Below are 22,949 nucleotides of genomic sequence, written 5' to 3'. Positions count from 1 at the left end.
CAGACACTCAATAATATATTCTATTAATTTGAATGAGGAAATTACACACATATTTATACAATCAATAGTCTCAAGATAGGAATGCTATCTTAGACGTACAGTAGTGTGGTTGAGAGATTCTCTCAACCACACACTAAACTAGGAGAAACTAAATTCCTATTATGTAGGAACAAACTCCTCAAATGGAGAATTACAACCATAGACAAGTAGGAATTAATTATTTCTAACTTAATGACACCTTCACTGCTTAATCTGTTTTAATCTCATATCTCTATGGATAATGATAACTCCCTATTAAAAAAAATCCTAGCTTAACCTTTGGTATTGTCAAAGATATTTGCTCCTGTGGTGAATATTTAATCACATAATGATGCAGGAATCTTGTTTGTCTTCACTCCAGACATACAAAATCTCGTTGGGAGCATGGGGATGATAGTATCGAGGCCACAGTATGTCTGCTCCTTTTGAACAAGCCGAGCATGGAGGATAGCACCGTACCTCGCACACTGTATACCACATCGCTTGTGCTCTTTGATATGTTACCCTTTCATAACAAACAACTAGTTTGATGGTTAATGTGAGCAACTGCTACAAAATTTGTAAGGTGGTTTTAATCTCACTGATCTCTGGAGTACCCTTCTGTCTTATGTAAGATTCACTATTTAATCCCACAGATAATGGATATTGGAAACTTAGCTATGCTCTATTGGAAGAATCACAACATCTCTATGGAATCCTTAATTTCTACCCCCAGGATCTTAGTTACTGGTTTGGAACATTTATCAAAATTTGATGGTTTTGGTGTAACAAGAATCCATAATTTCCACCTGGCGATCCTAATTACTGGTTTGGAACGATTTATCAAAACCTGCCGATTTTGGTGTAACCAAAACATCTTCATGGTATCAGAGCCTGGACCCAAGTTCGATTCCCCCGAGTTGTGTTCCAGGGGGGTGTTGGAAGAATCACTGCACCTCTATAGAATCTGTAATTTCCACCTTGGGGATCATAATTACTAGTATAGAACACAAGTTTTTGGTGTAACTGAAACCTCTTCATGCTCAACATCCAAAAGTTGAAATCATTTCGCAAAACTTTAACCATTTGGGAAACAGAAGGTTTCCACAAATAAAAGCCAGTAATGTCACGAAGGAGCTCTTGGAATCTGAGTCCTGGCCCCTTCGCATTTTAGGTGAATCCGTTGATGTAAGAAACTAGGAGAAAGAATAGTGGCTGTGATTAAACATTTTAACAATTTTCCTATCAACTACAGTAATTTATGACAGCGAGTTTAGATGCTACCATATAAAATTTATGATTTCAAATTTATTTTACCTGTGAAAATTTTCATAGCTACAGAAGACGTTAAAAAATCCAAAAAGCAATTAGGTAAAATTCCAGGCCCGCACCCCACTCAGCTTTGGGCTTATAAAATATCTGCACGTCCGCGCATGAACCTCCAAGAGTGCTACAACTTGCAGTACGTGAAACCGTAAAATCACATGCGCAATGCCCATGTAATAAAGAGATTTCTCCTCTTACATCAAATGAAGGGCATCAAACTATTCGATTCCCGGCTAGCCCTCATTTTGGTCGCATTCCATGCTGAACCAAAGTAACCATAATTTTCAAACAAGGGGTAATCTAATTTTGCAGCAATGGCTCATCTATGTTTGTGGTCAGAGTTTTCGCCAACGAGGAGCAGCACCCACAGTATTATCCGCTGTTTTACACAATTAAGTTTACTAGGGTTTACATCATATTAATAAATGTCGTAAAAAAAAGGGTTTACAATTATATTTAGTAAATGTGATTAAAAAATAGCACAGAATTAATAATAATAATATAATAAATATTAAAATAAAAATTATCTTTATTATTATATTTTAACTATGATTTTTATAAATGTTTGTCAATGATGTTAATATCAGTACAACCCTATTTAATAGATTGTAACTAGCATTTGCACCAGATGTTGCAAAGGAAACGCCGTAAGGCATAAATTGACAAAAGCAAATAGAGCAAAAAATACTTTGATAAAGAATAAAAATATATTAAACATTGAAATCAATGCCCCATTAACTGGAACCACTTTAGTATATTGCTGGTTTTACCCATAAATTGCAGGCTTCACAAGCTGAAGATCAGATTAAACTTTGAGGAGGTTCAGTAGATTCAATTAAAAACAGTTTAAGGAAGGTAGATAAAGCAAACCCTTTATAATTTACTATGTGATATCTTGTATTATACAGAGATGTTTATTGTTCAGAAGATTAATCCTCTCATGTTATATAGAGATGTTTATTCACAAGATTAATCTTGTGGCAGGACACTGAAAGAGATGATAGAGAGCAGTTATCTTCTGAAGTATGAAATGAGGATTGCTACACTGTTACTTTGAAGTGATGCATGTACTCTAATCCATCCACATCACTAGTTTCGGTAGATAATAGGCATTTTTAAGTGTATTTGAAGAGGACAATGACTTCATGGTGAATTTGATTATGGTGTCTTCTTCCACAATCAAGGACAAAAAAAGTCATTTTTTCAAGCTGCATTCAATTGTCTAGACAAATTTTTAATTCCCTCATTCGTTGTTTTCGTGGAATCACCCTGTTCTTTTATTGCAGGCTTTGACTTTTATAAATGTTGATTAATGGTACTCTATTTTCCATAACATCATGTGATTATCAGGTAATGTTGAAAAATATACAATCTTCTACCACATTCAAGGGCATGGAGAGTCATTTTGTCAAGCTGCACTGACTTGTCTATGCAATTGTTTAGTTCCCTCATTCATTATCTTCATGGAACCACCCTGTTCTTTTATTGGAGACTGACTTTTACAAATGTTGATTAATGGTTTTCTATTTTCCCTAGCATTACGGGACTATCAAGTGATGTTGAAAAATATACAAATAGAAGGAAAACTTCACCATGTTTATGTAAATTTAAAGCACAGGACATATTTAAATGTGAAAATTATTTTTGTTTGTTTGTAGGGTTTAATCTTTATCAGGCTCTAGGTTTAAATTTCTTGGTGAAGGGTTGAGGATTGAAACTCTCCTATGGAACATCCAAACTCGATCAAACATTAGATACTTTTAATGACAACATCACACAATTGAATAGATTATTCTTCCATCCAACATAAAGCTGAACCGGACATGAAATTAGCCCAACCTAAACTCAACCTTCAACTTAATAAAAATATAAATAACAAAATTCAGATAGCTAAGAAGAAAAGGACTACTAAAGAGTGTATAAATAAAAAGGTATTAAAACTCTATAAACTCTATTCAAATAGTGTCTATATTCTAACTTCAAATAGCAAAGTAGCATAATTAATCTGTTCACGTACCTTGGTATCGTTTCTTGCCTCTTGGTTGATTCTTCGGCTTTTACGTTGTGTGGGGGAACATTCGTGGATGTTGTTCACCACATCTACTCTCCTTTCTACTTGACTCGAACCTATGTCTGATGAAATCTTCTTCTATTGGTGTTTTATCTTCTTGAAACATCTTAGTTATCTTGTTTTTCCCCTAGGGCTTGAATTGTTGGACAGATCTTTTCCAAACGAATCCAATCTCATGTTTCTTCCCACATTGTTGGGGTGAGGATAAATGATATATGACTTGAATAATATATATATATATATATATATATATTTGCAAAATATATAATTTTTAATAAATTGAAGAAATAAAATTATTATAAAATTTTACAAAACCAGCGTAAAAAGATTTGGATGAATTTCAAGGTAAAATGTGCAGAGCAGACCTTTCACATGATCCCAAGTAAACGGATTTAGCTAAACGTCGAGCAAAAATGTGCACAACAGACCTTCCAAATCTTTGCTCAGAAAACCTGTAAATTTAATATGTTGAAAGAGCTACTTCGTTCACAAATAATCAATAGAAGCAACACGTGAGGCCACAGGTTCGAATCTCGTAAAGCACCAGTAAAACCCTTTCCTTGAGAATTCATGCGTTCTGCTACAAGTACTCAGAGTCAGAGAAAATAATTGACGGAGAAAATTTTTCAAAACACAGTACGCCTCGTATCCCGTACGCCTATCTCAAACACCTGATATTTCGAGAAGATGAAACTATTCGATGCCAAATGAAACGCCCAAACCGTTTGGGCAACCCTTTTGAATCAACGATCAACGACTGAAATTGTTGCAATCGTCTAACATATAATCATGTGACTTACAAGATGACAAGTAAGCAGAGAGGGGAGTTGATCTCAGAGGGAACGCCAATCAAAACAATAAATAAACAATCTTCTTTTTAACCTTTTTATACCCGTTGTGATAGAATAAACCACTCGAAATAAGTAAATAACACCAAAATAATCACAAAACTCAAACATTTTATTGAAATAAATGATTGAATAGCTTTATAACCATAATTAGTTAATTGATTCCTTCATCATTGGGGTGAGGATAAATGATATATGACTTGAATAATATATATATACATATATATATATTTGCAAAATATATAATTTTTAACAAATTGAAGAAATAAAATTTTACAAAACCAGCGTAAAAAGATTTGGATGAATTTCAAGGTAAAATGTGCAGAGCAGACCTTTCACATGATCCCAAGTAAACGGATTTAGCTGAACGTCGAGCAAAAATGTGCACAGCAGACCTTCCAAATCTTTGCTCAGAAAACCTGTAAATTTAATCTGTTGAAAGAGCTACTTCGTTCACAAATAATCAATAGAAGCAACACGTGAGGCCACAGGTTCGAATCTCGTAAAGCACCAGTAAAACCCTTTCCTTGAGAATTCATGCCTTCTGCTACAAGTACTCAGACTCAGAGAAAATAATTGACGGAGAAAATTTTTCAAAACACAGTACGCCTCGTATCCCGTACGCCTATTTCAAACACCTGATATTTCGAGAAGATGAAACTATTTGATGCCAAATGAAAAGCCGTTTGGGAAACCATTTTGAATCAACAATCAACGGCTGAAATTGTTGTAATAATCTAACATATAATCCTGTGGCTTACAAGATGACAAGTAGGCAGAAAGGGGAGTTGATCTCAGAGGGATCGCCTGACGGGGTAATGATCTCAGAGGGAACGCCTTACGGCGTAATTATGGGAAAAAAATATGATTGAATGGATGTGCTATCCTGTTTTTCAAAAGAAAAAAGACTGCATATACAGGGCAGGACGCATCTACAGGCATAGCCGATGCCCCTTCTCCGATTCCTAAAAGATAGTTGTGTTCTTTTCTTCCCGTAAAAAAGGTAGCTGTGTATTTCACTGAAAGATAGCTGTGTTTTTGCCTTGCTGAAAGAAAGTATGCGGAAAATGAAACAGTAGATACCGGGAAGATTTTATGTGAAACAGATTGAAATTTTGGTAGACAACTCCCATTTTTTCTATGAAACAAACAAATTGACAAAATAGGTAGTGGGAAAATTTTAAGTGAAACAGATTGAAAGAATGTGTTATAATATATTTTGAAAAGAATAAAAGAATGCATATACAGGACGGGACGCATCTACAGGCATGGTGGATGCCCCTTCTTCCTACGCCTAAATGTAGGCGTGCAATTACAATTACAAAAATGATTATACCAAAGGCTGGCAAGATTTGGTAGTGGGATCCCACATAGCCGGCAGCAGAAATGCCCGTCCATTAACTCCGCGGGCATTGTAGCTCGCCCCACTTATTTTATCCATCAGAAGCTCCCCAGGGAAGCCCGGGTAAGCCCCCTTTCCATATATTCCGGAGCAGGCGGAGACGGCCTCTAAAGGTGCAGCGGCATCCCCTTGGAAGTAGCCGGTGTTGAATGGATTGGTGGTTGTTCCTGCCAGAACGGTGGCCATGTTGATGATCATGCCATCAATGCCCACGTCTCCGTTTGGTGCCACCAGGGGAGGAGTCTGGGGTCCGTACATGGGCTGATGAAATGGCCACGCGCACTGTCCAGGGCACTGACTCGCAGAATTCCCAACCCACGCGTATGGAATTGGAAGCTGCTCATCATGCTTCTCGGCAGCCTCCTTCCCCTGCAACATTCGGCTTCCTGTACTATTGAGATTGAGAGTGGCATGGAATCCGCAGGAGCTCATGCAGAAACCCTCCACAGTGACATCCTCGGAGGTGAGAACCAAGTACACAGCATTGGCATTTCCGGGTGATTTCCGAGGAGGCAGAGCCCCCGACTTGAGGGCAGCTTCAACCAGAGCAGCAATGTCAGCCCTCTTGAGTGACTTGCCGAGGGAGTATTGTTGGTCCACCTTCTGCTTTCCAAGCATCACAACACTGGATGTGGATGTGGATGTGGATGTGGATGTGGCGGCCTTGTTAGAGGGGGTGCCTTCATACTTGTGCGTGGTCTTCCACCAAGTGGAGGCGGAGGGCTGATTTGCTTTTCCCTCTGACGTCTTTGCCCCAAGAGATTGTACAAAATCCCCCACAATGGAGCGTTGAACAGGGGTGAACTGCCCATACCAAATCAGATGGAGAGGAATCACCCCACTGGCAGAGAGCAGAGGACCATCATGGTAAGTCAAAACAACAGATGGCTCTTCCACCAACGCAGCAAGTTTCCTGGACTGTCCACCACCAGCAGCGGCGGATGCCCACAATACCGCCATACAAAACACGCCCATTTGCAGGATCACAGTCAGTCGAAGCCGCGAACCACAAGCAGCCATTTGAAGGCAAGCTGATAAAATACCCTGCAACCTTCACTATCACTATGGATCGATCAGAAGAGATCCAAAGGAATCAAACAATGAAGAAAGAAGCTACAATCAAGAAAGAAGTTACTGGTAGGGAAGAAAATACGGTTGTGAGATTGAAGAGCAGAGTAAAGGGATGAGGTTTAAGTAGGGGGGTTGTGGAAGCGAGGACGTGGTTACGCAGAAGGAGGTGGTGACAGCAATGGACAGAGGGGTGCCATGCTGGCCGGAATTATAGATGCCAAATGAAACGCCCAAACCATTTGGGCAACCCTTTTGAATCAACAATCAACCGCTGAAATTGTTGCAATCGTCTAACCTATAATCTTGTGGCTTACAAGATGACAAGTAGGCAGAGAGGGGAGTTGATCTCAGAGGGAACGCCTTACGGCGTAAAAATCTGGGAATCTGCATAATTCCCATATGACATATAAATATAAATATAAATATTATAAATATAAATATAATATTTATGAAATTATTTTTGAAAATAGAAGAGTACTGCAAAAACCAAAACCACAATTGCAATAAGCAAAATCTGCATAATTCCCCTATTAAATAATTCCCATATTACATATAAATATAATATTTATGAAATTATTTTTGAAAATAGAAGAGTACTGCAAAAACCAAAACCACAATTGCAATAAGCAAAATCTGCATAATTCCCCTATTAAATATATAGCTCCACAAATACATTAAAGAAAAATCTGCATAATTCCCCTATTAAATATATAGCTCCACAAATACGTTAAAGAAAAATCTGCATAATTCCCATATTAAATATATAGCTCCACAAATACATTAAAGCAAAATCTGCATAATTCCCCTATTAAATATATAGCTCCTTAATGCAAAAGAAAGGGCAGACATTCCATAATTGCAATATTAAATATATAGCTCCTTAATGCAAAAGAAAGGGGAGACATTCCATAATTGCGAAACTTCTGAGCCTCAAATATTCGGAATCTCATAGCCAGATTCTCAGATTCCAATACATTTGTTTGGAATTATTACCAAATAGTGCATCAAATATTTATTATCCACAAAAAAATGGGAGAATTATTACAATCTGCCTTCTCAACATAACGCCATAGCATAGCACCGCACCACAGTCGTCATCATTTGTTTTGTTCACCACCCAAGGGGCTCTTTACAGCGTCCATGAAGCTCTGCGTAGTACCCTTCGCCTTGTCCCCCGCCTGCATTAACATCATCCAAACTCAATTAAATCCAATACACTTTCATATTCAATTAATAATTACCTGTTTAATCATGAAATAAAAAACAACCTGTTGGAAGAAAGAGCCAGTTTGTTCTTTGCCCTCTTGGGCTTTTCCCATGATGGACTGACCCATTCCCTTGGTCGCATCAGTCCCTTGAGAAGCCTTCTCCTCAGTCATATCCTTCATCCCCTTCATGATGCAAAATATAAAATACCATCACCAGCAGCAATAACATCAATAACGAATATAAAATACCATCACCAGCAGCAATAACATCAATAGTAACTGATACACTCTAGTCCTTAAAAAAACAGTCCTTTCAAAAATAAATCAAAGGAGTTGAAATATGACCACTAAACACAAAAATTACTTGAGTTGTTTGCTGGGCTTGTTCAGCCTTCTCCTGCCCATATTGCTTGCACTGCTCCGCCATCTTTGTTAATAGATCGATCGATTTCTTCAACACTAATACAAGTAATGTAATGCGATCATTTGCGTTGAGAAGAATGAGTAGCAGAGTCCCTTATATATAATGAGGGAGCGGAGCGAGTGAGATGGACATATGTGTCTTCTATGTGATACTGCTTTCAACAAATGTAGCCCAAACTTGAAGTCGTGGCACCCATGCATAGAGATAACAACGGAGACATTAAAGAATACCATTAGCAGACAATGAGGCGCGCTCTGTACAAAATCCCCCACAATGGAGCGTTGAACAGGGGTGAACTGCCCATACCAAATCAGATGGAGAGGAATCACCCCACTGGCAGAGAGCAGAGGACCATCATGGTAAGTCAAAACAACAGATGGCTCTTCCACCAACGCAGCAAGTTTCCTGGACTGTCCACCACCAGCAGCGGCGGATGCCCACAATACCGCCATACAAAACACGCCCATTTGCAGGATCACAGTCAGTCGAAGCCGCGAACCACAAGCAACCATTTGAAGGCAAGCTGATAAAATACCCTGCAACCTTCACTATCACTATGGATCGATCAGAAGAGATCCAAAGGAATCAAACAATGAAGAAAGAAGCTACAATCAAGAAAGAAGTTACTGGTAGGGAAGAAAATACGGTTGTGAGATTGAAGAGCAGAGTAAAGGGATGAGGTTTAAGTAGGGGGGTTGTGGAAGCGAGGACGCGGTTACGCAGAAGGAGGTGGTGACAGCAATGGACAGAGGGGTGCCATGCTGGCCGGCATTACAGATGCCAAATGAAACGCCCAAACCGTTTGGGCAACCCTTTTGAATCAACAATCAACCGCTGAAATTGTTGCAATCGTCTAACCTATAATCCTGTGGCTTACAAGATGACAAGTAGGCAGAGAGGGGAGTTGATCTCAGAGGGAACGCCTTACGGCGTAATTTAAAAAATTACAAAATTAATAGTAATAATATAATAAATATTAAATAAAATTTATTATTATTATTATTATATTATTATAAAATTTTGTAATAATAATAATAAACAATTATAGTTAATATTAATATTATTTAATAAGAAAAAAATTAACTAATTATTATTAATATTAATTAAATAAGAATATAGATAATAAATTTAATTAATAATAAAAATAGTAATATTTGTTATTAATATTAATTAATTAATAATAATAGCTATTTTAAAATTATAATATTAATAAATAATTAATAATAATAATAATAATTCAAAGTAATAATAATAATTAATTTAGAATAATTAATATTAATCATATTAGTTGGCTAGGTTGATAGAATCTTAATAATGTAATTATTTTGAAAGACAATCTCATATCAATATGGATCACAAAAGTTTAAGATCTAGAAATAATTAATCTGAAAGACCAATAATCTCAAGATGAACCACATTAGTTGGTTTGAAACATGACCAAATCTTAATGGTATGATGTGATTAATCCGAAAGATATTCTCATCTACAATATCGATCACCAAAGTGTGAGATCTATCATCTAGAAATACTATTGATATTAATTGTCGTTACAAAATCCAAGGGATTAATATTATAAATCAAAATGATTGATGAACCAAATAAATTATTAATATTATAAACCAAAATAATAATAATATAAACGCAACAGAATATTATAAATCCAATGGATTTATATTATAAACCCAAGGGATTAAAAACTCAAATGATTAATATTATAAAGCCTAGGGATTTATATTATAAACCTAGGGATTTATATTATAAACACAAGGGATTAATAAACCCTAATTTTGTAATGTGGATAGCCAACATTAAATAAATTGTAGTGTAATGTAACATTGCGACAAAGGATTATTCATATTAATAACCAAACCGATTAAAAACCCAAGATTAATATTACAAGACAAAGAGATTGAGAAACCCAAGGAATTACTAATATTATTAACACAAAAGATTAATATTATAACCCTAGGGATTTATAAACCCAAGGGATTATAAGACAAAGTGATTATATTGTTCGTAAACAAATAAATATTATAAACTCAATGGTTTGATATTGTAAATCCAAGGGATTATAAACCCAATTGATTATATTTTTCATAAATGGATCAATATTATAAATGAAATGGATTATTATAAACCCAAGGGATTATTCATATTAGAAAGTAGAGGGATTCAAAACCCAAGGGATTAATATTAGAAGTCCAAGAGATTAATAGATTAATAAACCCAAGTGATTAATATTACAAACCAAAGGTAGTAATAAACCAAATGAATTATTGATATAGAAAACCTAAAGGATTAATATTATAAGACCAAGGGATTAATAAAGCTAAGGAATTAATATTATAAACAAAGATTAAAAACCCAAAGGATAAAATTATAAACCTAAGGGATCAACAAAATCAATCGATTGATATTATAAACCCAAACGATTAATGAAAAAACAAATTATTAATATTATAAACCAAAGGAATTAATAATATGAACTCAAGATATTAATAAATCCAACAATTTAATGCTATAAACCTAATGGATTTACATTATAAACCCAAGGAATTAATATTATAAATCCTAGGGATTAATATTATAAACATGATGATTTAATAGACTTAAGGGATTAATACTATAAACCCAAGAGATTAATAAACCCTATTTTTGTAATTTGGAGAGGTGGCATTCAAATAAATTGCAATGTAATATAACATTGTGACAATCAGTATCAAATCAGTGGTCATCTTGCGACAATGTTTGTCCCAATACAATGTTGGATTAATTTTTCTACAATCTTAGAATATGAAACCCTATTATAGCGTCACAATGTAAAGTTGAAAAAATTGCAATGTAATGCAAGGATCTAATAATGATTGTCATGTTGCTTGTCACATTGCAATAGTGTTTGTCATAATGCAATGTTGGATAGATTTCTGCAACATTCAATCTTCACAACATTAGACCCAAATGTTATATGAGATATTATAAACCATAGCAATATAAAACCAATATTATAAACCCTAAGATTAAACCTAATATTATAACCATAATAGTAAACCCAATATCATAAACCATAATATTTAATCCAACATTATAAACCCTAATTTTGTAATGTGACAATGGAACACAAAGGATTTCATATTTGATTTCATAAACCCGATATGAGAGTCCATACTAAAATCTCTAATTTTAAATGATAATTTTATAATGTTGAGAGGGGACATTGAATAAATTGCACTGTAATGTAACATTTCGACAATGTGAATAAAATTGATTTATCTCACGACAATGTTTGTCACAATACAATGTTTAATTGATTTTTACACAATTCTAATGTCACAATATGAAGCCCCAGTCAATGTCACAATGTCTAACGTTCAAAGAATTTGCAATGCAATGTAACGGTCCAACAATATTGACATATCACCTCTCACATTACGACAATGTTTGTCACACTGTGACGTTGGATAGATTTTCGCACCACTCAAACACGACAACATTAAACCCTAATGCTATACCAAGCTTTATAAACCCTATCAATATAAAACCAATATTATAAACCCTAAATTTAAAACCAATATTATAACCCTAATATTGAACTCAATATTATAAACCATAATATTAAAACCAATATTATAAACCCTAATATTAAACTCTAATTTTCTAGCACAAGAATGCAAGTTTCAGTAAATTGCATTGCAATATAAATCACCAAGTTGTCAACACGACTCTTTAATAGTTGTAGGTGAATTTTCATGGATACTCTCTTTCAAAAACAAGGAAGTTATTCCTTGGCTACGATGATGGAAAATCATATTCAGGAACATAGATTGGAAACAAGGATGGCTTCAAAATTGATGGTGAAAATATTTGAGTTGATGCAAATCATACCCATGCATTACAACATTACAAGTACATGGATACATTGAATTAGCATTAATATTATATACCTAGGGATTTAATATTATAAACTGAAGGGATAAATATTAAACCCAAGAGATTATAAACCTAATGGATCAATATTTTAAACCCGAGGATTTATATTAAATCCTAGAATTAATCTTATAAACCGCAAGATTAATATATCAAATAAAAGAATAATATTATAAACCCCTAAGATTATAGTAATATGTGTATTGTTATACATATTACCAATTAGTATTATAAAATGAAGTGACTATTGATCTTTTAAACCCAAGGGATTATAAACCCTATCATAAATATTAAAAATGCAAGGGATAAATATTATGAACCCTTGTGATTAATATTATAAACAAATGTGAAATGAACTTAGCTCAAGTGATATGGTTCATGATTTGTGTCCCAAGTAGTGTGGGTTGAAGTCTCCTGAGACATGTTGGCCCTTGTGGCATTTAAGAAATATTGGTTCTACTGGGTGGAGTAGTGGCAACCATTTCTACGAAGTTACCGATTGTGCCTAACGGAATGTACCCATTCTTGTTAAAAATACTAAAAGGACAAAGGTGGTGAATTCCATAAACCATCTATGGATTTCACTCTTGATATAGCTATAAATGTCAAACCCTACCTATAATTATCTCCAATATCTATAATAGCTCCTTATAAAGTCATCCCTTGTGATTTTTGTATAGTGAGGGACCATACCATTTTCAAAGGCATTTGTTTAAGATTTACTCTAACAATTGGTGTTATAGGCACAATTTTTAGATAAGTTGTGTCAAATGGAACACCTGTGTACTTTTCAAAAATAACTATACTAAATGCTGGAAGTTGAGGGGGCTTTGGACCAGGCATATCAAATATATCTTCAACATATCCAAGTGCACCATTAACTAGCCTAGCTTCAACCCACAAGGTACATGTTAGCATGACACACTATCCATGACATAATAAGACTTCATGTTCCAAGACATCATCGTCATTTTCAACTTTTTTTGTTATTTTGGTACATTCTACAACATATCTTGAAATTAGAAAATTCAATGATTTTAGCATTTATCAATTGTGCAAACTCACTAAATTATTCATTACAAACAAGCAAACCGAGGAATCAAATAAACTCTTGTACAATGGACATCAACAGTTATTAGAACATCACATGAGAAGGTCCCAATCATGTAGAAAAAGTTTTTCATTTCTAGTATTAGTTAAAATATTATGAAAAGATAATTATTTCAGATCATCTCGTTGTTGCCTAAATTTTTTATCCAAAGTCACAATAATATTGAAACTTTTCCGCAACATTTTCCCTATCGTATTACCTGCATACAAAGGTTTATCCTTAGCAAGAGGTAGCTTCCTAAGGTCACCCATAAGAATGATGGACCTACCACCCAAATGAGAAGACTTGTTATCAGGGGAGGCTTCTCGCAAACAAGAATATATCTATATGAATAACCTTGGACCTATAAATATCATTTCATTAATCAAGGTATAACAAATGTGCCTCATTTCTTCATGAAGCATTTCTAGAGCCTCACCATTAAGTGGTTTCATATCTTTGAGAGGAATTTTCAAAGAAGTGTATTATTTTTCCATGTATATTGAAAGTAGCTATACCAGTTGGAGTGAGCAATAAAAATGGACTTCTATCATTTTTTGTTGAAGAAAAAAGAGCATGAAAATTACAATGAATAAGAGTAGAATTAGCAGTTCCATTTGTTCCTTTAATGATCATTTTCAGAGGATCATTGTTACCACTATCAACATAATGGTGTAAAATGATATCAAAATCAACCCATTGTTTCTCCGATAAAGAAGATGGTGACACAATTGTCTCCCCAATTGTGTTGTCATTAAGAACCCCCATAAACTAGGCATATTTTATAAAATGGATAGCATGTTCTTGAATATCACCTAATGACATTATTTCCTTGTAATCATAATGAATACTTATCAAGGCATAAATGTGAAGATTGTTTAGACAAATTCTTCAAGAAAGAAGTTGCCACTCTTCAGAATCTTGATTAACATTATCTCCATGAATGAGGTATTCAACACCATCTTCATTAGTTTCTTATGACAAAGGACCTAGATCAACATGCTATGCATAAGATCATAAATTTATCCAATTCTCAATGATAATTTCACTTGAAATTCCTATATCTGAAGCAACGTCACGAAGTGGCTTGTACAAAAGCAACTCATTCCAAAAAAATGTCTCAAACTCTTCTGAATCATCATTGGGAATAACATAAAACTGTTGACAAAATCGGATAATGGCATGCACATCTCATGGTATCCATGGCTCTTGTTTATGATTGGCATCAAATGTCCATGATATTGTTGTTTTTATCAAATAGAAATGTTCCATAAAATGGGGCTAGTTTTGATAAATTTGAACAAAATTGTTTTGACAGGAAAGTTCATCAGAATGCATTGATATTTTTTCGAATAATTACTTCAAAACATTCAAGGGAAAGAAATTGTCACTACATACAACAGAAGGTGTCTTTAGTAACATATGATATGTTTCTCATGCTTCAATGTCACGATCAAGAAGAATTTCTACAAGAAACCTTTTGTATGGATACAATGCAGGAGCTTCACATCCACTTGCATTAGCAACCTTTGTCAACATTTCATGATAACTTTAATATATGTTTTCTGCCTTTGAAGCATATTTTGTAACATATTTCAAAACTTAATGTCGAGAAATGATTGGTTGACAATCAACATTTTCTCGCCACATTTTGAACATTCAATTGATCATCATTACATGTTGATTCATATTTCATTTCCCCTTTTTAATTTATAAACAATATAGACTTGTCACAAACCTACCAAAAGTAATGAAGGAGAGAGATCAGTTGGCCACGGGGAAGGGAGTCATTCCCCAGACTTGATGAACACCTTGAGAATCCTAAGGGAGGAGGCAAGAAGTTTTAAGGATGATAATAAGAGGTTTCTAAGAGCCCAACGAAGGAAAGAAGAGATAAGCACAATCATCCTGCAAAGTATCTGCAGAAGAAAAGGAAATCTAAGAGGAGGGTGAGTCACAAAGACAAAAAAAGATTTCAAGAAATGTAAGAAAACACCAATCAAGTAGATGGTGGTAGGTCTAGGAAAATGAACATGTGAGGAAGTGAGGACACTGTGCTAGGAGATGAATTTTTAGCACTCTAAGAGTAGAGACTATCTCATAGGTGTAGTACTCTAGTATACCATCTAGAGTGATTGCCTGGAGGCATCACCATTCTCAATATCACCATCTAGATGGTTCAGTTAACTAGTGATGAGTATGTCACCAAATTTCTAGAACTGTTAAGCTATATACCTTTTGTACTATTCAACAACCCCCCATTTATTTATTTAATAGTTATATTCAATTAATAAATGGGGACCCTTTAAATTTTTTCAAAAACATAGCAAATGAGAGTTTCCCTTTTTGAATTGTTAGAAATAAAATTTCGAATAAACTTAAGATGTCAAGTTGAAATCCCTTTGTTACTAGGAATTCTCGCTTTATTGCAAATCGTTGGACCTTAGATAACAAAGGTTAATTGACAGTCTGAATCCACAAATTGTGATAAAAGGGACCACCGTAGTAGACTTATGGTATCATTGAAATTTTCATTAAATCTAAGGCTTAAAGCATTTCTTATTGCAATTGCATAGCGGAATTCATAAAAGTACAAGAAAAACAAACCTGGACGATATGCGATTAGCATTATTGCGATATGATAAGTCAAACATGTGAACCATGAAAAGGTTGTAGAATGCGATGTGATCTGACCCCGATGAAATTATGAAAACTTTTACAACTTAGATTAGGTCTTACATATAGTAAACAACTACTTTACAGAATAATTATTCACTTAAGCAAAATGCGCTCAAAAGGGTAAAAGGTATGCTGCTCGCATTGGATATCACAAAATGCTAAATGACTTCGAAGTCGTACATAACCGATATTGCGATTTGTGATATTTTGATAATTACTATTAATCGCAATTGCATCATCAGCACCACACCCTTTAATGCGTCAAATTGAAGTATCACTTACAAATTTGTGATGCGGGGGTTTAAATGAGTCATAAAATAAATCATGAAAAGGCCTTAGTCCATAGTTAATGAGTTTTAATGGCATTTACATTTAAAACAACTCGACGAGATTTGATATCTTTCATCCATATTTTCAAATAAAATCTTCTTCCTTGTCATCTTTCATAATTAACATTGTCATTGCATTTTTGCTACCATTTCCACTCTGTGTGTTTATCCGATAATCTCCATTGCCAAGTTTCAGGGAACCTTCAATGGAAACAATGCTTGTAAAGATGGCAAAGAAAGGAAAATATACTATGTGTGAGAAGTCAGACATGCCCCCAATGTTCTCTGATACCACCTACAACAAAGACGACATGAATACATTGTGGGAAGCCATGTATAACTTATTCGAGGGAGAAACACCGAGAGAATTGGAAACTAAGGTGACAGCTGATGCCGAAGATTCATCTGAGGATTCCTACTTTGAGGCAGCATGTTATTTTCTACACAGAATAGCTGGAAGGCCCAATATATTATCAAACATAGAAATTATGAAATGGATAATTGATAATGTGAATATTTCAGATAGGACTTTCATAAATTCAAGACATGAAGTTATGGGATCTTTCACACCAGACAACTTGCACCAGATGTACCATCTACCAGAGCCACAAAAGATCTATGATAAAGAGTTTCTTGAACATTTTTCCATAGAAAACGAGGAACTAATGGAAGTTATGCAGAACTGGAGGTTAGGCTCTAGCAAATTAAAATGAGAGAAATCTGATATATACCTAATTTCACCCCTCTCGGCTCCACATAATTTCTCACCTGCAATGATGTGTAGGCTATTTGGGAAGGTTGATAGTACCAAATCTTCATAGAGTGTGTTCCATTGATTGATGCAGCTGTTAACACAATGATTATGAATTGGAGTCATATTTTGTCAGATAATTTATCTATGGCTTACTAGGGAATATAGGCAAAAGAGAATTATCTCCTTATGAACTATTCACCCTTTTTACATGAGCGCTTATGTAATGGACACCATATGTTTTTTCTCATGATTTACAAACATGAGTTGGAAGTGGAATATACAAAACCCTATCCCCATCCATGTGTATCATAAAATTTTGTGGGAATCATAGCTTAGTTCGCATTTTTACAAATTTTTCCATTGTATTATGTTACCCATTTATCAAACCATTTTTGATAAAACAGCCTCCAGGCTTTCTGAAGAGGTGAAGATAGATATATTTCCAGTCGCAAGATGGTTTGGTGAAGAAACATTTACTTATATTAGAGTTTTTGGGAGCATTGCAACTCCACATGTCCTTCCATATTATGTTCCATAAAAACTATTGGTAAGAGAGATTGCTTATCAAACAACAGGGTATGGTTTAACCAAATCCCTAAAGGAAATGAAAAAGTCCATTTGGCCAACCTTTCTGCTGCAATGTGGCACTTTTTCGCTACATGATTTTGGGCATATAGTGAAAGAAATAGAGAATTTTACATTAAAAAAATAGCCACAATTCCAGGTCGATAGTTTGACCCAAATAAAGTTGCCAAAGACTTCACTACCATGGTTAAAATCAGGAAATTTACTCATGAGGAGGATCCGTTTGATGACCTCTTCCAGGAAGGTGAATCATTTACACGGGTCTTACATTTAGCATCGCTAAAATTAAGCCTAGATGACATGAACACTATTCATGTATAAAAAATTAAAATATTGTTTAAGGTCCCATTAACAACCGATTTACGGATCCAACGCCGGATCCTCTAATAATTAATCTACGGATCCATCACCAGATCCACTCAACAATTTATCCAACAACTGATCTATGAATTCATTCAACTGATCTATGCAAGAGTTTCACAAAAAAACCAACAAATTTCATTGAAAGAGTCGTCTGTGCAATCTTACCTAAAAAACAACTCACAAGAGGATGTTTTCTCTAAGTCTCCCCGATCTACGTAACTTTTCTTCTTACTGTCTATGTAGTTTTCCCTCAATAACATCGCATCGTCTCCTTCTCTGCGCTTTGTAGAAAACCTTGCAACTTCGCAGATAAGCTTTCACCTGAAAAAAATATCTCCAACTTGGCTTGTCATGTTGATTCACTGCTCTACTGATATCTGATGGATTTTCCTATGATCCATGCCAGAATTCACTGCTACACAACTTTGTGAACAAGATCTACGCACTTGCATTCACTAGCAAAGGAGGCTTAATCGCTCTCCAATCTCAGCCACTAGGGCTCTCATCCACAAAGGCTCAAGTCACCACAAACCCAGCTCACACAGAGCTCCTTCTCTGCTCTCTGACGTTCTGATACCAAGACAAAAATGGAAAGACAAATAACAAATGAAACTTGCAACTCACAAGTGAGAGAAGCTACACTTGGAGACTTTATAAGCAGTATTTCTCTCACATTATTGCATTATCCATCAAATCCAAAATAAATAAGATTACATTCGATTTAGGGAGATCAAAACTATCTCCTAGAAAATAGGAACTAAAACTAAACTAAAACACGCACAACTGTGAAATAAATTTTCTCCATTAATTTCAAGTATAACCAATTAACCTTGGAGATAGGAGTTGAAAAAATCTCTAACTAATCTCAAACCAATTCCAAACACAATATATTAACATTATCTCTAAATTGTAAATAGATATAAAATATGTAATTCATTACATAATTCAGTTATATATATATATATATAATAAAAAAGTTATTACTTTACATCCATATAATTTAAAATTAAATACAAAATATACTACTATAAAAACTAACTTCATATTAAACATTATTTATTTATATATAATATTTAATACTATTATATTTTAACTATACATTTTAATTTGAGAAAAGAAATACGCATTTCTTTGTTTCTCTTGAATTATATGCACTTACAAGTCAATAAGAAATAAAGCTAACTAAAATTGCTTTGGTTAATTAAACATATTTATAAAATAGGTGGATTTAAAAAAATGTTTTTTCTTTGTGCATATAAGTTTTAGATGAGGAAGTATTTTTATGCAATAACTAAAATTTTAAAAATCAAAATTTAATATTTTTTATTAATTATATATTATTTTATTTTAGAAATACTTATAAATATATATTATTTATATTTAATATTTTATTATAAATTTTTTTAATTAAAATTATAATTTAATATTAAAAAAAATCAAGTTTTCAAATAATTTAGTGAAATATAATTATAACAGTTTAAAATAATCGAAATTATTATATTTTATGCATCAATATAGACTATAAACCCACACACCATCATGAAAGGATATAATTCTATGATGTTAGAAACTAAAAAGAGTGTTTTTTTTTCCAGAAATTGTATATTGCCTAGAGCTATTGCCTAGAGCTAGAGCATAAGAACATGATTTTATATATAATTTTTTAAATTACACTATAATATATTATTTTTTAAATTTGTGTGTAGAGTTTATGATTTATAATTTCTTCCATAATTTCTTGCCCCTAAGAAAAAACAAATTGAACACGAAAAATCAACAGAATAGATAGACCTCACCATTTGCTAACAATTCACTCAGTAGTGTCGAGATATTCTTTATCCATTTAATTCCGTCCCATTCAATTCACTAATGGCAGATTCCATCGACCAAAAATCTACAAGTCACAAATCCAAAGCCACATGGGCGATCAGTTTCAGGCTATATGCAGACTCGTTTGAGTCCAAAGTATGAAGCGCTATGTACATGATGTTAGAAATTCTTCAATTTCAACAATGATTCTTCTATATGTGGAATAACTTAAAAGAATCATTAAATCTTAATGCCCAGCGATACGAGTTACCTCTATCCATTGGTGATGTTTTGATGAAGGCCACAGTCCACTTGCATGCTACTTCTTCAGCACTCCAGCTTCAATCCTAGCAAAAGAACACAAGAATTCTGAAGGCACTTCCGAGCTCTGCTATCTCAGCTAGATGGTGTAGAACTGAAGGGGGTTTGAGATGTGAGCTTGGGGACCAACAGATAAACATATAGCTAAGCTTCCATCAAGCTTCTAAAAGCTATGTGTTAGAAAAACCACAAATCAAGGTAGAGATGAGATCAAAGTAATGGACCACTTTAGTAGCTCCCAATTATAAATTTAGTAATTGCAGTTGAATTTCTTAACTTAAGGAAACTACTGCAGTTGGTTTCCATAAGTTAAGAAAAGCTGCAACTCCATAAATCAAGGTAGCTTTTGTGTAAAATCAATGGAGCTTAACATTCTCCCACTTGGTCCATACTTCCAAACTTAATGTCTCAAAAACCATTGACAATCTTTATTAAGTAATAGATACATGAATCATGGCGATAAGTCCTCTTATGACGAGTATTATCTTCCATGTATTATTATGCATTTATTCTTATTATAATTTATGTGGAAACAATATCTTAATGAATAAACCTTATGTTTATTCTTGGTTCTTCTTAAATGAATTTTCTCAAATCAACTTAAGGTGCACATAAATATGAGAGAAAACATCACAATAATTAAGAATTTCATTAACATTGTCCATACAATGAAAAACTGCATAATGGAACCAACTCCCATATTCAATACATGATCCTTGAATTTAAACGGTGGCATGCCCTTAGTCAAAGGATCAGTGATCATTAACTCAGTGCTGAAGTGCTCAATGACCACTTTCTTTTCTTTAACACGTTCCCTTATAGCTAAATACTTAATGTCGATGTGTTTATTTCGGCTCCCACTTTTTTAGCCATAAAACCAGCAGCTGAATTATCACAATATATTCTCAATGGCTTAGAGATACAATCCATAATTCTAAGCCCAAAAATGAAATTCTTAAGCCATACACCATGTAAAGCAGCCTCAAAACAAGATATACATAAGCATGTAGTCTTTGGTCCCTTGAAGGTACCTCATTACTTTCTTTGCAGCTCTCCAGTGGTCTAAACCTGGATCACTCTGACATCGTCCCAACATTCCTACATTAGGCTTCCGACAGCAGAAGCATATGGAATGTTCTTCATTTGTTCCCTTTCTAAGTCGTTCTTCGGGCATTGGTTCAAATTGAACCTATCACCCTTCACAATGGGAGCAACACTTGGTGAACAATCCTTCATTTGAAATCTCTCTAAAAATTTTATTAATATAGGTTTCCTGGGACAGACCCAAGATGCCTCGAAATCTGTCTCTATGGATCTTAATGCCAATGACATAAGATGCCTCACCTATATCCTTCATATCAAAATTTTTAGAGAGGAATTGTTTCACCTCATGTAGCAAACCCTTATCATTGGTTGCTAGCAAAAGGTCATCCACATATAAAACAAGAAAACAAATTTTACTCCCACTAACCTTCAGGTATATACATTGATCCATAATGTTTTCTACAAAACCAAAAGAAGAAATTACATTATGGAATTTCAAATACCATTGGGAGGATGCTTTTTTTAAACCATACAATGACTTCTTGAGCTTGCAAATCAATTGGTCACCATGACTAGAGGGGAATCAATGAAGATGTGTTATTCATGAAGAAGTGTTATCAATCATTAATGAAGAAGTGTTATTAATCATCATCTTTTAGTGCCAGTGTGAACATGCATTGAATCATTTGTGACATTGTTTTGCAGCAAAGACCATTAGACAAAATACCATTGCCAACATAATCAGATTTATAGAATAGACTAAAAGATTTTTTTCTGAAAATTTTAAAGAATATCCAAAAGGTACAAGCCTTGAAACTGAGATCAAGTTTCTAGAAAAACTTGGAACATAACAGGTCTTTTCTAACTCCAAAACAAAGCCACTACTTAAAGTTAAATAACATGTTCCTATAGCTTCCACATGCGAGCCCATCTTGTTTCCTGATAAGATGCTTTGCTCACTTCCCACTGGCTTCCTTTGGTTTTGCAAACCTTTGCAAGGAATTCGAAATGTGAATTGTTGTTCCAGAATCAATTCACCATGTGTTAATATTAGCATTAACCATATTAGATTCACAACAAACAAACGAGATTACTTCCTCAAGTTCGGGAATGTCAGAACGAAGTTCAGAGAAATTTGCAGGTTGTACTACTGCATCAAAATAAAGAATCACATGCTTATGTTGAGGCTTAATAAACTTTCATGTTTTACCAATGTAAAACATGCTAAAAAGAATTGAATCAAATGACATGAAAATTGCATGTGGGCTAAATTTTCAATTCAAACAGATTCAATAAAACTTTATGAACTTTCACGTTTTACCAATGTAAAACATGCTAAAAAGAATTGAATCAAATGACATGAAAATTGTCTGTGGGCTAAATTTTCAATTCAAGCAGATTCAATAAAACTTTTATGAACTTTCATGTTTTACCAATGTAAAACATGCAAAAAAAAAAAAAAAAATTGAATCAAATGACATGAAAATTGCCTGTGGGCTAAATTTTCAATTCAAGCAGATTCAATAAAACTTTATGAACTTTCATGTTTTACCAATGTAAAACATGCTAAAAAGAATTGAATCAAATGACATGAAAATTACCTGTGGGCTAAATTTTCAATTCAAACAGATTCAATACAACTTTATGATAAAACTTATTAATTCATAACTCCTGTGGGTAGGT

The 22,949-nt window shown here is 34.1% G+C and overlaps 1 protein-coding gene and 1 pseudogene across 1 annotated transcript; both read right to left on the bottom strand.

Moving 5' to 3' along the window:
- Window positions 1-5,491: 5,491 nt before the first annotated feature.
- LOC149199391 (protein EXORDIUM-like 2 pseudogene) lies at window positions 5,492-6,801 on the bottom strand (annotated as a pseudogene).
- Window positions 6,802-7,820: 1,019 nt separating this feature from the next.
- LOC149199390 (uncharacterized) lies at window positions 7,821-8,419 on the bottom strand. Its single transcript, XM_089399387.1, has 3 exons — window positions 8,309-8,419; window positions 8,005-8,127; window positions 7,821-7,914 (listed from the first exon to the last, which is right to left on the bottom strand). Exons 1-3 carry the CDS (start codon window positions 8,369-8,371, stop codon window positions 7,834-7,836), a joined length of 267 nt encoding a protein of 88 aa, XP_089255513.1. The 5' UTR covers window positions 8,372-8,419; the 3' UTR covers window positions 7,821-7,833.
- Window positions 8,420-22,949: the final 14,530 nt, after the last annotated feature.

The sequence above is a fragment of the Pinus tabuliformis genome, chromosome 2_1, assembly GCF_031772625.1.
Source record: "Pinus tabuliformis cultivar Carrire ecotype Pingquan chromosome 2_1, CPIR1, whole genome shotgun sequence".
NCBI classification, from domain to species: Eukaryota; Viridiplantae; Streptophyta; class Pinopsida; order Pinales; family Pinaceae; genus Pinus; species Pinus tabuliformis.
Note: the sequence above shows the minus strand (reverse complement) of the source record. Positions and strands in the feature narration are given on the sequence as shown.

Bases quoted from the DNA above. Each gene is read 5' to 3' on its own strand.
- LOC149199390 (XM_089399387.1), bottom strand. From the start codon at position 8,371: ATGGCGGAGCAGTGCAAGCAATATGGGCAGGAGAAGGCTGAACAAGCC. The intron at 8,128-8,308 runs GTAATTTTTGTG...TGCATCATGAAG, and splicing joins AAGCCCAGCAAACAACTCAA to GGGATGAAGGATATGACTGA. The intron at 7,915-8,004 runs GTTGTTTTTTAT...ATGTTAATGCAG, and splicing joins CTGGCTCTTTCTTCCAACAG to GCGGGGGACAAGGCGAAGGG.